This window comes from Perissodus microlepis, chromosome 1, assembly GCF_051167445.1.
Source record: "Perissodus microlepis isolate ML-2025 ecotype Zambia chromosome 1, ASM5116744v1, whole genome shotgun sequence".
In the NCBI taxonomy this organism is placed as follows: domain Eukaryota; kingdom Metazoa; phylum Chordata; class Actinopteri; order Cichliformes; family Cichlidae; genus Perissodus; species Perissodus microlepis.
In genome coordinates, this window is record NC_140461.1 from 21,593,486 (window position 1) to 21,607,616 (window position 14,131).

Below are 14,131 nucleotides of genomic sequence, written 5' to 3' on the forward strand. Positions count from 1 at the left end.
AGCCTCAACTCTCGCGGCCCGGTACCAAACGACTCACGGACCGGTACCGGTCCGAGGCCCGGGGGTTGGGGACCGCTGGTATAGATTCTTTCAAAGTGCAGCACCAACATAATAAGAGGGGAAGATACTAGGAGTGCAACAATACTCGTATCGATATTGAACCGTTCGATACAGTGCTTTCGGTTCGGTACGCATATGTATCGAACAATACAAAATTTTTTATTTATTTTATCAACTTTTCTTCTGACGATGCTGTCTGTGTTGAGCGCTAATTGGATCTGCGTTCGACTACTCTGCCTAGGCTGCACTGTCGAGCGCATTGGATAGTTTCTTCTTAAGTTGTTTATTTGGTGGCAGTAACTTTTTAGATATATGGCTATAAATCAGTATAAAAAAGTGACGTAGCCACTGTGATGTTTGGCTAATGGAGTCCCATAATTAAACCTCAAACGAGCTAGCGAACACATAAAGCCATCAGGAAACAGTTTACAGAACAAATTAGCCAAGGGCCATTTTTCCTTAGATTTCTATCCAACTGTGGGTCTGATTCAAGGCTGAGGAGATGCCCCATGCTGGCTATTAGAAAGAATACAGGTTTAAGGCAGTTCCACATTGGTTTCACCTTTCAGCCCTATAAGCTGCGTCCATGTTTTATATACAGAATATGCTTGCTTATGTAACTCAACACCACTGTGAATCTCAACTGATCCGTGTTACTTGTGTCCTTGTAGCTACTAAATATCGTCCTCTGATCCACCCAGAAAGCAAAACACCCATCTAGTGGATTCTTTGAGGATTCATTTTTGCAGAGCAGAAATTTAATCTCTACACCAAAAGTCTCACATTTTTCACCCTGCTATAAAAGGTGGTAACGCACAAATGGATTGTTTGAATCATGCAAACGGGTGTGTTTATTCTGAACTAAGGTTTATTTGATGATTGGCTTAGGCAGTCGTCCTCAAGAGACTGAGCTGGAAAACAAAGAGTTGCCATGGTAACAGTCAAGGGTGAAGGAGGAGGGTGTGTCTCTGGTGTTGTGCTTGAAGTGGCAAAATGGACATTGGCAGGCAGGATGGCGGGGGAGCGAGCGATGCGTTCTGTGGTCCTGTGCCATTCCTGCTGCTCACCAAGCCTCTCTTTTTTCCTTCCTGTCTTCCACATATTCTTTCTTGTTGTCATCCTGAAGTGAGTGGGAGACCATGAGGAGAACAAATGTTGAATCTTAATGAGACAGCTCAGAAGAAACTCATTTTCTCCCTCTGTCTCTCTCTGATAGTATTTCTTTATTTACAAGCCGCATAACTCAGCACAGTGATGTTATTACACAATTTATCAGCATGTGTGTAATGGTGTAGAAGCGCTGTAAGGTCAGGTTAATGCCACACTGTTAAATGTTTACAAGATCATGTGATTGGCGCTGGCCCTAATAAAGATGAAGGATGAATGGCAGCCCTGCTTATTTCATGGACCACTGGGTATTTACATGCTTGGTGAATCCCCATCATGCTTGAATTACACTCCTTGGTTCATCAAAATGTGTCCAACAATTTAACACAGCTGGTTGTCTGAAGAAGAATAGCACATTAGCAAGTAGGTACACTGATTAAAGTTTATCCTGGGCTTTATCTGTCTGAACTGTGCCCAAACAAAAGAGTTAATAATGCTGAGATGCAGCAAAATGGAACTTTTATAACAAGCCACGTGAAAAAAAACAGCATTATTATCAATAAAAATTATTTTTATTTACAAAACAAATCACATTTACCTGTTTATTGTGGTTTTCATTTTCCTTTTTTGTTATCACCTATTTAGAGCTAAATAGAAAACAGTTCCATTTAAGGATGATTTGACGGTTGTTTGTGATATAAACAGTTTGATCTTAAGCCATAAAACTGCCATTCATTGGATGTCTTCACTTTTTTTGGATGATTCTCTATAAATCCTAGAGGTCGTTGAGTTAGAAAATCTCAGTAGGTCAGCCTGTCTAGCCCCAGTAACTATGCCACAGTTAACAGTCACTTTTCACAACCTTTCTTCTCCATTCTGATGCTCGGTTTAAACTTCAGATGGTCATTTTGACCATATCGACATGCCTAAATTCATTTGGGTTGCTGCCTGTTCATTGGCTGGTTAGATAATTTTGATAACAAGGTGTTCAACAGGTGTATATAATAAAGTGACCCGTGAGTGTATGTCACAAACCGAATGATGATTTGTTGATGACCCGTCTTATGTAGCTAGCAAGAAAACACCATGATGAAAGACACCTGAGAAACAAAAGTGGATAGTCAGAGAGTTGACATGAGAGTTTCAGCTTCGCTGCGTATAATGGGTGCTGTGGTTCAGTTGTGATCCAGTGGAAATGTTGGTTTCATGCATGAATATTCTCCAGAATGCATATTTTTGTGCAAAGATCAAAAGAATGAGCTTCAGGGTAAACAAATCTTTAGTGTTAGGTCAAATCTAAACAGAGCGAGGCACTCAATAGTCAGTGACTTTGAAATGTCAGTGATCTAGCTAATGCTAATAGTGTTTACTTGTTTAACTGCATGTCAACAGCACTTGACATGCAGTGGCTTGTTGTTGGTAGTTTGCCTCAGTTTTGAAATTAGCTTGTAAAATGAGAGACTGCAATGCTCCAGCCTTTCAGTAAGCTAATTTCTCCACTCCCACTGCTCCACTTTTACTCCATAGAGGTCAGAAAAAGTACCCATTTGCTCTTAAATGATGATACTTGTGGTAAATAAGCAGCTGATCGGCAGCAAACATGTTAAACAATGACACATTTCAAGTTAATTTCCATCCATTGACAAAAATAATCAAATTTCCTCCCTGTGCTTGTGTGGGCTTTCTCTTGGAGCTCCAGTTTTTCACACATTGAAAAACGTGCGGTATTAATGCAGCCTATCAGGGACCAGGATGCTCTCACAAAAGAGGCTCTTGATCTTGAGTTTCACTTCCTGATTTAATAAAGCTCGATAAAAATTCAGTGCAAAACATGTTACGATCTAGAAGTGTGTAATGGATTGAATGTGGAAGATTGTCACTTTAATCAAGTTAACCCCCATCAAGAAACTTGATCTTTTTGCAGGACGCAAAAAAAGAGAATAATAAAAAAGAGAACCTTTAAAATATGAAAAAAAGCACAAAACAAGAATCCAAAAGACAACTTAACGACTCACATTGGGGAGAAAAAATACAAGAAACAACCAGATCCAAAAACTGATGTCTGGGAAAGAAAAGACTATATAAACAACAGGGTAATAGGAGCAAAGCACATGATCAAAACAAAGGGGAAAAAGGAGGAAGTGAACCTGGAACAAGGTGCAAGAAAAATAAAGATAAAAGTAGTGGAACAGGAAGTGACCAAGGAACAAATATCTACACTGAGCCTAACTAACTAAACAACATGATGGAGACGGGAACACACTAAAGGCACTACCGAAAAAACAGGGAGAGGCTACACTGGGAAGAACTGGAGAAATCAGAAAATAAGATCATTATTAAGAGTTGAAATTGAGTTTCACTGGAAATGTTAAGAGTTAGGTAAGAAAACAAACATTGAAACATAGTTTTGTAGTTTTACACCTTCATCACACCATTTAGCTGAATGTTTATAAATGAGAATTGCCCAGTAGAAGCAATATCTGTGATAGACGGGTCGCCTTTCCAGGGTTTACCCCACTTTCCACCTTATGACAGCTGAGATGTGCTCCCACAACGCTGAAAAGCAAAAATGGAGAAAAGTGGCTGGATGAATGGAACCCCCATTGGTGCAATCTCGGTTAAATAACTCAGTGATCATTACTTTTCCACCACCTAATCATTCCTATCCTAATAGCATCAGTGGAGATTAATTTCTGTCTTATAGCATTTAAAGATGATTTGAATAGCTGTGTAACAACTCGGTCGATAACCTTCAGTCTTTGTCTTTCTGTCCCTGCCTTATCTGTTTTCTATTTCTTCTTCCACGGTGAAGCCTGGCTGTCTAATTCAGTGGTGTGATCAGAGGTCATAACTTGAAATTCAGAACAGAGAGACATTAGCATTCCCAAATCTCACACTATGACCAAGCCATCTGCTTCCCTTGCCCTCTGTCTGCTCCTCAGCTTTGCACATCCACACATATGCACACACTTTAAGACATACATGTACAAGGGGAGTGTCCCAGGATAATTTAAGGCTTTGTCTTACTGTAGCTGAGTGGCCCCAAGAGCAGCAGAGAACAAACAAATGGGATACTGCAGGCAGGTCGGCTCATATGCTGCTGTTACTGCTGCCTGTGTGTGCGTATATGTGTGTGTCGAGCCTCTTTTAGCGCTGAAGGTTGCAGCTTGAGTCAGTGCCTGTATTTCAAACGTTTGTGTGGGAGACAGATACTTGGTGAGCGTGCAGGTGTGGATAAATAAGTGTACAGTGATGGAGCCAGCTGGATTTTGATTTCTTTGTGCACCAGGCACTCATTTGTTTTCTTATCCATTGCATTTCTATTCAGATATTCTATTCCCGTGGGGCTGGAACATTTCCCTGCATGCATTAAGTAAAAGACACAGAAAACAGCTTGTCCAGGAGAGACTAATATAGTTAAAGTCTTTCAAGTTCAAACAGGCAGACATGTGCAATTTAGAGGTCAGACACAGTCACAGCGTTTCTCTGAAGGGCTAACACAAAGCATCGTGCAATCATGCATACAAGCTGTGTAGCAGCAACTTCTTTGCAGCTTGTCGAAGTAGAAAATCGAAGAAGACCAAAGAGAGAATTAATTCACAGTGAGTCAATCCAAAACATTTTCAGCTCTTATGAAAAAAGGCTGACTGCATTCCTGTACATTGCCCCAAACTTAACAGCTAACTTTGAGCTACACTTCCCATTTAAAGTTTCACAAACTGCAAAGACTACCCCTGAGGGCGAGCTGACAGAGTATAATCGCATATATTCAGCGCTTGCAGAAAAGTATTAGTCACTAGTCTGAATTTACCTCCTGAAAGTATCGCTGCAGAGCAGTAAAGAAGTTAAACTCCTTCGTGATTTTCATGCCACTTTGAATGTAGGTAATCTCATCTCGAGAATGTGTCTGAAAAATAACAGCAACTGGTGCTTGTCTTATTATGACTGTCAAAGAGGAATGGAGAAAGTCGAGATGAAAAACACTGAAAAAACCTGCACTGAACGGACGTCACTGATACAATGAGACGGTGAGACAGGACCCCGCCCCTTCCTTACTGAGTGCTTCCTTTGGCAGTTCAGCATCAGCAGCCGCTGTCTTGAGCTGACAAGAGCTACCTGCGTGCCCACACATAGCCTGATAACATCTGACTACCAACTCCTGGCCTAGAGCATGAGAGCCCGATATTTTCAAAACTACATTATCCTTTAATCAGCAATGACGCTAAACTTGATAGAGGTAACCACACACACTCAAGGGGAAAACACAAAATGCAGCATGCAGCTGACAATGTGCCTTTATCTGGTTAAAAATGTTTGATATTTTACTCTGTTGGAGGATTGTTTTAACAGCTTATGTCTCGTTAGCTGTTTGACAGCTGCTGTTTCCAGCTAAGGCATTTCTGTCATAATAATGCTAGTTATAGCTTTCTGGGTTTTTCTCATTTCACTCTAATACAAGCTGCTGTAGCTCAGTTCACAGAATTTTGATGGCCTACATTTGGATATTTGGCTTATCACTGACAAAATGCTTGCATCACACGTAGGCATATTGAATTTCAGGATCCCACACTGTTCCCATTCTTCCTGCTGATGCCTCATGTCTTATAGCCGGAGTCTGCTTCTGTTTCCTGCAGAGCTTGGTTTTTTTGGTTGGCACCATAATGAAACATAGCTGCTGTTTTTCTTGTTAGGAGTGCACCACATTTCGGTACAGAAATTACTGTTGTGTTGGGCAGAGAGAATGTTCTGGGTGCAAACCTTTTGGTGAGCTGGAGCGTTTCTATGTATGTTTGCATTTTTTTAAAACTCCAAAGGTTTTCTCACACAGTTTAAAGACATGCATCTTAGTTTTATGTGATTGGCCGTAGGTGTGTATATGAGACTGTGTGGTGTCTGTGTTAGTCCCAGGCTGTACCCTGCCTCTCACCCACTCACAGCTGGTATAGACTCCAGGTCTCTTGCGACCCTAAATTGGAAAAGCTCTTAAGATAATAGATGGATGGATGTTTGTGCTTATAAAAGTGGGAAATGTGGGTGGATTAGTAGATAACCAAAACATAAACAAACCAAAAGAAAAAAGTAAGCGCCAACTGACTTTTTACCCGTGTAAAAGCACAGATGGATTGTGTGCCGTGATTTATTCTAAAATTACAAAACAGGTGAGACACACCCCTTGTGAGTGTTGTTATTATGGCATTATCATTCAAGTACAAATTCATGCAAAGTGAATAAACACAGTCAAATCCCAAATACATGCCACACAAAGCTGATTTGGGAAAAGCCACCTGGCTAGGGACTTACCGGATTTCCAGAATTACATGGCAATTGTATTGGCGCTGGGGTGTAAATAATCAAAAAATGTGATGTGAATGCAGTTGCTGCATCAGTCAGGCAACACCACATGAGGAACAGGTGACTTTTTTTTTGTGAATCTAGGAAGCCAAGAGGAGGTCAGAGGGTATCAGCCCCCAGGGGATGCAGTTACCCATAGTTACCGATCCTTCCCCCCAGCTCTGGGGATTTGTATGAGGCGTGGCTGTGCTCCAACAGGATGATGCTGGGTTACAATGTGAAGAAAGAGGGAGGGTGGAGTCACAGAGGTGCATGCTGTGGAGCAGCTGGTGGGGGATGGGAGGAGCGAGGAGCAGAGGCGGAGGGAGGACTGTTGTTACAACAGATCGTAGTGCTATTGTACAGCAGACACCAACCTCAGGATACCAGGTAAGAGATATGAACAATACATGGTTTAGAATACGTTGAACAGGTGAAGGTTTTAATAGAAATCACTGCCAATAGAACAGAAGGAAAATCTTTCGGCGTGTCGTGTCATGTACAGTGACGCCTCATTAGGTGATAGTGTTGCTGTGTTTCATCAGGTGTGTCCATGTCTCTGCACTTGCAGAAACTCGGTGAGCAGAAACCTTCATGTTAGCGATGTCATTAGAGCCCGGTACATATGTACATATCTTTGTGTGCACATTTAATCTGACTCCCTTGAACAATCTCTTGTGTGTGTTTCTGTGTGCTTTCCCGCCTGTGTTTTATGCCAGGTTGTGCAGAGCTAATTAACCAGTTTAATCGCTGGTGATGGAAAAATGTTATTATGGCGAGTGAGAATGAGGGGAAAGTCGTAGCAGCAGCCCTCTGAGGGAAGTTGTTTATGGCAGCTGGATGGCACAATAGAGTAAGGGTGGTGGCAAAATGGATGGCAGTGCACAAAGGATGCATCTAACAGAAAAGTACACAAGAGCTGAACTTTTTCAGTTGGATGTTGGGATTCAGTGCAGCAAATATATCTTCATAGGGCCCTTGTGATTTGTTTGTGCATTTATATCATACTATGTTCTTGTTTTGGAGCTATGTGTTTGTTCTTCGCTTGTTACAGTTGTGTTTGGTTGTTCTTAGTTCTTAAATATAATCTGTGCAAACTAGCCTCTTTTTCTTTGACTGGATTGTCTAAGACAGCACATGCATATTTTGGTTATTCAGTCTTTTCATAGTCCTTTTATTCAGTCTTTTTGTATTTTAGAGAGTGGCATATGTAATGTTTACAGCAGTGGGTTTTAGTAATGGTGTCTCATTAATAACTATTTTCATAAAAGTGACATCTACTGTTTGATCTTCGCAGCTGAAAGTACAAAAAGTGCCACCAAATACCGGCTTCAAAGAAACCTCCTTACCAAGAACCTTTTTCACAACTTCTGTTAACCATCTATAAATCATGAAGAAGAGGGCTTATATTCTTTGAATACAAAGGCCCTAAAGTGAAAAATACATCATAAACTTGGACCGTTGCTCTAAGACACAGCATGACACTGACACACTAATGCCTTTTTCAGTAATTCCTCTTGATTTCTCATTTTCATTTTCGATTCCAAAGGGAAAAATGGTCATTCATATGCGAGCAAAAATCTTTCATCATTCTTTTAGAGAACAGAGACAATTTGTTGTTTCTCTGTCTGCCTTGCGTAAACAGATCTTGCATAGGAGCAGCTTTTACCGTGTCCCCACATTGAGTATTCCCGGCGAGTAAGCTTCAGAAGGATCAATAAGTGTCTTGATTGACTGATCATCTGCACTGGTATCTGTGCACATGTTCAGCACCTATGTGGAGATGACCTTGATTTAACTATTGATTCTTTGTCTGGCAGTGTCCCATTAGGTTTATGTGCAGGCGGTATGCCTATAAAGGCTCTGTTCTTTGTGTTTATGGTTATAAAACAGCCTGAGCAACATGTCAAAACCACTGTTGTGAATTTGGAGTTTGAAATTTGAAGTAAGCACCAAAGTGTTCTTTAGACTGTACACTGTGAATAAACCATGTCTTATTTAATTACAAGAATATATTGGAGTCCCAGAATGTGTTTGTTTGCACATGGGTCTGTTTGATAAAGGGAATCTGTTTATAGAAATGTGATAACACATTTCATGGATTTGTCCTAAAACCTTATAATTATACCATCTTTGGCCTTTATTATTTTCTTCCATTACTGTAGAAAACTCTACATGTGAACAATCATGTAATGCATCTGAATTTTATGCCATTCTGAAGTCTTTCTCCTGTTTTTCCTCTGTCACGTAGGGTAAAACCCACAACAATGCATGGCCTGTAAGCCGCCAACCATGGCTCAAAGGAAGAGGCCAGGGACCAGCGGAGGAAATAGTATGACTGCCCCAGGTCCCGCCTCCTGTCCTACCACTCACGCTACAGAGTCATGTGATCTGAAAGCAGTAGCGGCGCGGCAACGCCCACACCGCTACCCCAAAGAATCACATGAGCCGAAACCTTTCCCTCACTCCTGCAAGGCACAATATTCTTCTCCCAAGTCTCAAGACATGGGGCGCAGTCATCCAGAAGCGGATGCAGATCAGGAGGAGGAAGTGAAGCGGTACAGCAACCACGAACCAGACGCAGAACTTCAGGATCAGCGTCCAGCAACACCATCCACGCCGGAACATAACCACAACCGAGATGACCCTAACCAGGGGGACTTCCACGGTGGAGCCGACAGCCTGGATGATGATTCCAGCTCTGATTATATAAACAACACCTCAGATGATGATGACTATGATGACGGTAAATGTGTACATGGTCAACTTTTCTGTTTTACCTTTTTATAATATTTTAATATCTATTATTATTAATTCTGCTAATTGGCACAATATTTGCAGTACTGATTTTTTTATTGGTTCTACAAATCAAAGGAAAACCCATACATAACATTTTGTAGCTACCAAAGTTTGTCCTTTAATTAGAAATTGAGCCTGCTCATGCTTAGTAACTGTTTGCGATTTAGACATCAGTAAGCTAAAGTATGCATACAACTTATAGACTTATATTAGTGAAGAAGCTCCAAATATAAGGACCACAACTTAATGTGATTATAAAACTTCTTCAGGGTTGGCAGAGGAGGATGAAGGTGTTACTTACTACATCCGCTACTGCCCAGAGGATGACAGCTACCTGGAGGGCATGGACTGCAACAACCAGGGAGACTGCAACCACAGCCACAGCCGGGGGGACTGCACCAGCACCATGCAGCTCGGCGGGTCCCACACTGATGAATGCCAGGAAGCTGTGGAGGGCTGGACCGAAGAGGGGGAGGGGCAAGCAAGAGACGAAGATTGGGTGGAAGATGAGGAGGGGGAAGGGGCAGCGAGGGAAGAGTGGAGAGAAGAGGAGGAAGAGGTGAGGGAAGATTGGAGAGAAGAGGAGGAAGAGGTGAGGAAAGAGTGGAGACAGGGAGATGAGGAGCCGCGAGAGGAGTGGAGGGAGGAGTGCCAGGCCAGGCAGGAGCAGTGGGCGGGTCGTGAGAGGCACCGAGTGGAGGAGTGGGGTGAGGGAGAGGGAGAGGTCCGCTGTGAGGTGGTGGAGCAAGATCCCGATGAGCAGATATACAACGGACGACCGGAGCCCATCCTGGACCATCACCACCACCATCATCACCACCACCAGCCTGCCACGCAGGATGCCGCACACACCCGAAGGGCTGACAGAGAAGAAGAGGAGGCGGAGAGCGAGGACTACTGCCCTAACGAGGATGAAGAAGAGGAAGGCGAGGAGGAGGAGAGAAATGGAAGGGCCTACACCGGAGACTACTACGCCCCTGAAGACAACGGGAACTCGGTGCGAGTCTCTCCCTACCGAAGCCGTAAAGTGCTGGTGGTTGAGGGGGAAACAGGGGAGGAAGCTGAGGAGGACATTGATCAAATTGTTGCTGAGATTAAGATGAGTATGAGCATGGGGAGTCTCAGCAGTGGCACAGACCAAAGCCCGGAAGAGCTGGCACAGGACCCCGCACCAAGTGACTACCCTCACTCCAAGCCCGACGCAGCACCTTACCCTCCACCTCACCACCGACACGACAGTAGGCCCAAGTCCCTCAACCTCCCCTCCATGCACCACAACAACCCTGATCTCCAGCGGGGCCACAAGACGCATCCACGCTCCCCTGATGACAGGCAGAGATGGCCCCAAGAGCAGGTGAGCTGAAGAGTATTGCTGTTGTGTTATATTTATATTTAATCCCTGAACTGAATGAGTTCAGGGCCTCATCTTCAAAGTAATTTATTGCACAGAACAACAGAAGAACTAAAGAGATGAGCCACACATTATCAGGCTACACTGATTTAATTATATAGCCCGAAGTAACTGTGTTTACATGGTTTCATTCCCTTGTTCAAGAAGAAGGCTTAGTTTGTTTTTACATAAATACACTTACACTAGAAATAGGGGAAGTCCACAGTCTATATAAATGTACCCCCATAGGGTTAATTACTGGACCTCAAGGGCGATCGTGGCTCAAGAGTTGGGAGTTCGCCTTGTAATCGGAAGATTGCCGGTTCGAGCCCCGGCTTGGACAGTATTGGTCATTGTGTCCTTGTGCGAGACACTTCACCCGTTGCCTACTGGTGGTGGTCAGAGGGCCCGGTGGCGCCAGTGTCCAGCAGCCTCGCCTCTGTCAGTGCGCCCCAGGGTGGCTGTGGCTACAATGTAGCTTGCCATCACCAGTGTGTGAGTGAATGGGTGGATGACTGGTTGTGTAAAGCACTTTGGGGTCCTTAGGGACTAGAAAAGCGCTATACAAATACAGGCCATTTACCATTTAATTATTGGACCTCAAGGTAACTGTGTGTACCTTCTTAATGGCCAAAAAGGTGTGTACATGTTCCCAAGCAGTAAAAAAAGACCATATTTGCACCGTTTCTCTAAGATTTTGAGGTGCAACCCCAGGAGATTTGCCTTTGTTGGGCCAAACGCAAAAAGAAATTGGGCAAAATACAAATTTTACTCTTTGGTTTTAAGCTTTTATTGTTTCTTTGTTGATCTAACTTACATGAAAACACATTATTTTATGAGGAAAAATTGAATAATAATCATGCTGACACCCCGGGGTTAATAAACTTGAGCCAAAGCCTCCTCATGACGATTATGCTGACAAATTTGACTTATTTCCTGTATGTTTTTCTTTTATTTTAATGAGTTCTATAAGGAAAAATATTGTTCCAGTGAGTTGTTGCATTTTCATTTTCATTCTCAGTTACTAAAATGTTTTGTATTACTCATACCTTTAGGTTTTAGTTTCCTTTTAGATGCCATAATAAATGATAAGCTTGGCAATGCTCCAGTAACAACAGGATACTTTATTTTTATAAGCATGTATATATTAAAAAAATATCAGTGTTTAAATTCCTTTACTTTCTTAATTTGGTCTTTTACATCATCTGTTCTTATGGGCATTAGAAGAAGACATCACAGGGTATTTTCATTTCATGTTTATAGAGTTTGGAAAAAAGCATGAAGGTGCATTACTTCTTTGTCCAGAGGTACGTGTATATATTGCCCTCCAAGTATAAATAAGCAAAAAATAATAAATACCGATAAAGAAAACTGTCTGCTGTACGCTGTTCACTGAAGTCGAGGCTATAAGAGAAAAACAGAACATGAGAGGACATGAATGTAAGCCCCTGCACAGTATATTCTGGCCATGTACAACAGACCGCTGCCACTGGATGTGATTTAAAGAGATTTGTGGTGATAAGAAGGAGATGAGTTACAGGTGACATGTTTGTCATTACCACCTACAGAATAACAGGAGTGTCACCCCTCCCCCGCGTTACCTTGAGATGTGCCCCTCCTCATCTCTCTGCTTCTCACGGATCTTGATTAATGCACACATGCTGTACATGCACGCTGATAGATTCGAACACACGCAGAGCCCCTCCACCCTCTAAAAGTCAGATGGTAAAAGGAGAACAGGGATAGTCTCCTGTGGGCAGCATGCTGATACCCACCTGCTCCACGGTGTGCACGAGCGCTGGTACATTCACTGTATATATGTAGCTCATTTGTAGCACAGAAGTGGGTCAGGCAGTGTAGTGGCTTGATGAAATTGAAAAACACACACACACACACACACACACACACACACACACACACACACACACACACACACACACACACACACACACAAAAAAAAAAACAGTTAAGTGCAGATGGAGATGACTCCCAGGCTCACTGAGATAATTCGGTCATTTTGTTCTCTCTTATTCAAAGAAATGTTCTCTGTGCACCACTTCAGAATGACCCTAGACTAGACTGGGACAACAGTGAATTTAAAAAGAGATGTGTTTTGCACAATGTGGAGCCAAAAGATTATGTTAACTGAAGAGTTACAAGACTGTTCAGGGAGGTCATCTACACACAAATACAAGTATACACAAAAAGATGCTGTGCTGATGTGTTTTCAGCGCCAGTGTGCTTTGACATTTGGCAAACAGAATTTCTCACAATAACCTTTCTCAGTTACTTTTCTTTTTACTTGCTTAAAATTTATTCTGGGCTCTTTTTCCTACCGTAAAGCAATCCAGTTGGGTTTTTTTAGAGCTTGGTGTTTGGTTCACTAAAAGAAGCCATTTTCACATTAATAACGGTGCGATTTTAGCAGAGTTTATTTAGGTGGATCCAAAGCTTTTCTTAAAAAGGCCAGTGTTTAAAGACTATGCTTGTACACAAGTAGTATTGCAATTAGCTATATTTTAAAGGAGACCAACTATGTGTTCTCTTATTTTCAGTCATAAATACAAAGCCAACCTTAAACAGTCAAAATGCTGGGCGAGTAAATAAAAATAAAACATAAGAAAATAATTACAAAATCTCATAAGTCTAGATTTTATTCACAATACAACACAGGAAAAAAATGTCAAATGTTTAAATTCTGACATTTTAATATTTCAGCAAAAATATTAGCTCATTTTTAATTTGATTTCAACAACACATCTAAAAAGGTTTGGGCATGGCCACGTTTCCATCTGTGTAGGTGACCAGTGTCCTGGCATTTTGGAAGAGGAATGTTGTCCCATTTTTGCCTGATATAGGATTCTAGTTGTTCAACAGTCCTGGCTCTTCTTTGTAGTATTTTTCATTTCATTATGCTTCAAATGTTTCAGTTGATGAAACGTCTGGAGTGAAAGCAGGCCATTTCATTCTGGACTCTTCTACTACAAAGCCTTGCTGTTCTTATAGCTGGAGTACATGTTTTGCATTGTCTTGATAAAACATTTAAGGGTTTTCCTGGAAAAAAACACCACGTTGCTCTAAAACCGAGCGCTGATAACAAGCCTGATGGAGCCTCTCCTCTTCGCTCTGCAGGACTTGGAGTCCATGTATTGTAAATGAATTTCAAATTTGGATTCAGCGGACTACAAAACAGTTTTCCACTTTGCCTCAGTCCATTTTAAATGAGCCTTGGCCCAGAGGATGGTGATATTTCTGGATCATATTCACAGATGGCTTCTTCTTTGCATCATAGAGCTTTAACCTCCATTTGTGGATGGCACATTGAACTGTGTTAACAGACAGAGATTTATGGAAGTCTTCCTGAGCCCATGCAGTGTTTTCCATGACAGAATCAGGCCTGTTTTTAATGCAGTGCTGCCTGATTTTGATTTTTTTTTAGCCTTT

At 42.0% G+C, this 14,131-nt stretch overlaps 1 protein-coding gene across 3 annotated transcripts in view; it reads left to right on the forward strand.

Moving 5' to 3' along the window:
- Positions 1-14,131, forward strand: part of apba2b (amyloid beta (A4) precursor protein-binding, family A, member 2b) — a 71,217-nt gene that overhangs the window by 30,827 nt on the left and 26,259 nt on the right. For all 3 annotated transcript variants that reach the window (XM_084935297.1, XM_084935317.1, XM_084935307.1), the window contains 2 exons: positions 8,750-9,244; positions 9,567-10,651. In XM_084935297.1, the coding sequence (XP_084791423.1) occupies positions 8,770-9,244; positions 9,567-10,651 (1,560 nt within the window). In that variant the 5' untranslated portion in view covers positions 8,750-8,769. The remainder of the gene's footprint in view (positions 1-8,749; positions 9,245-9,566; positions 10,652-14,131) is intronic.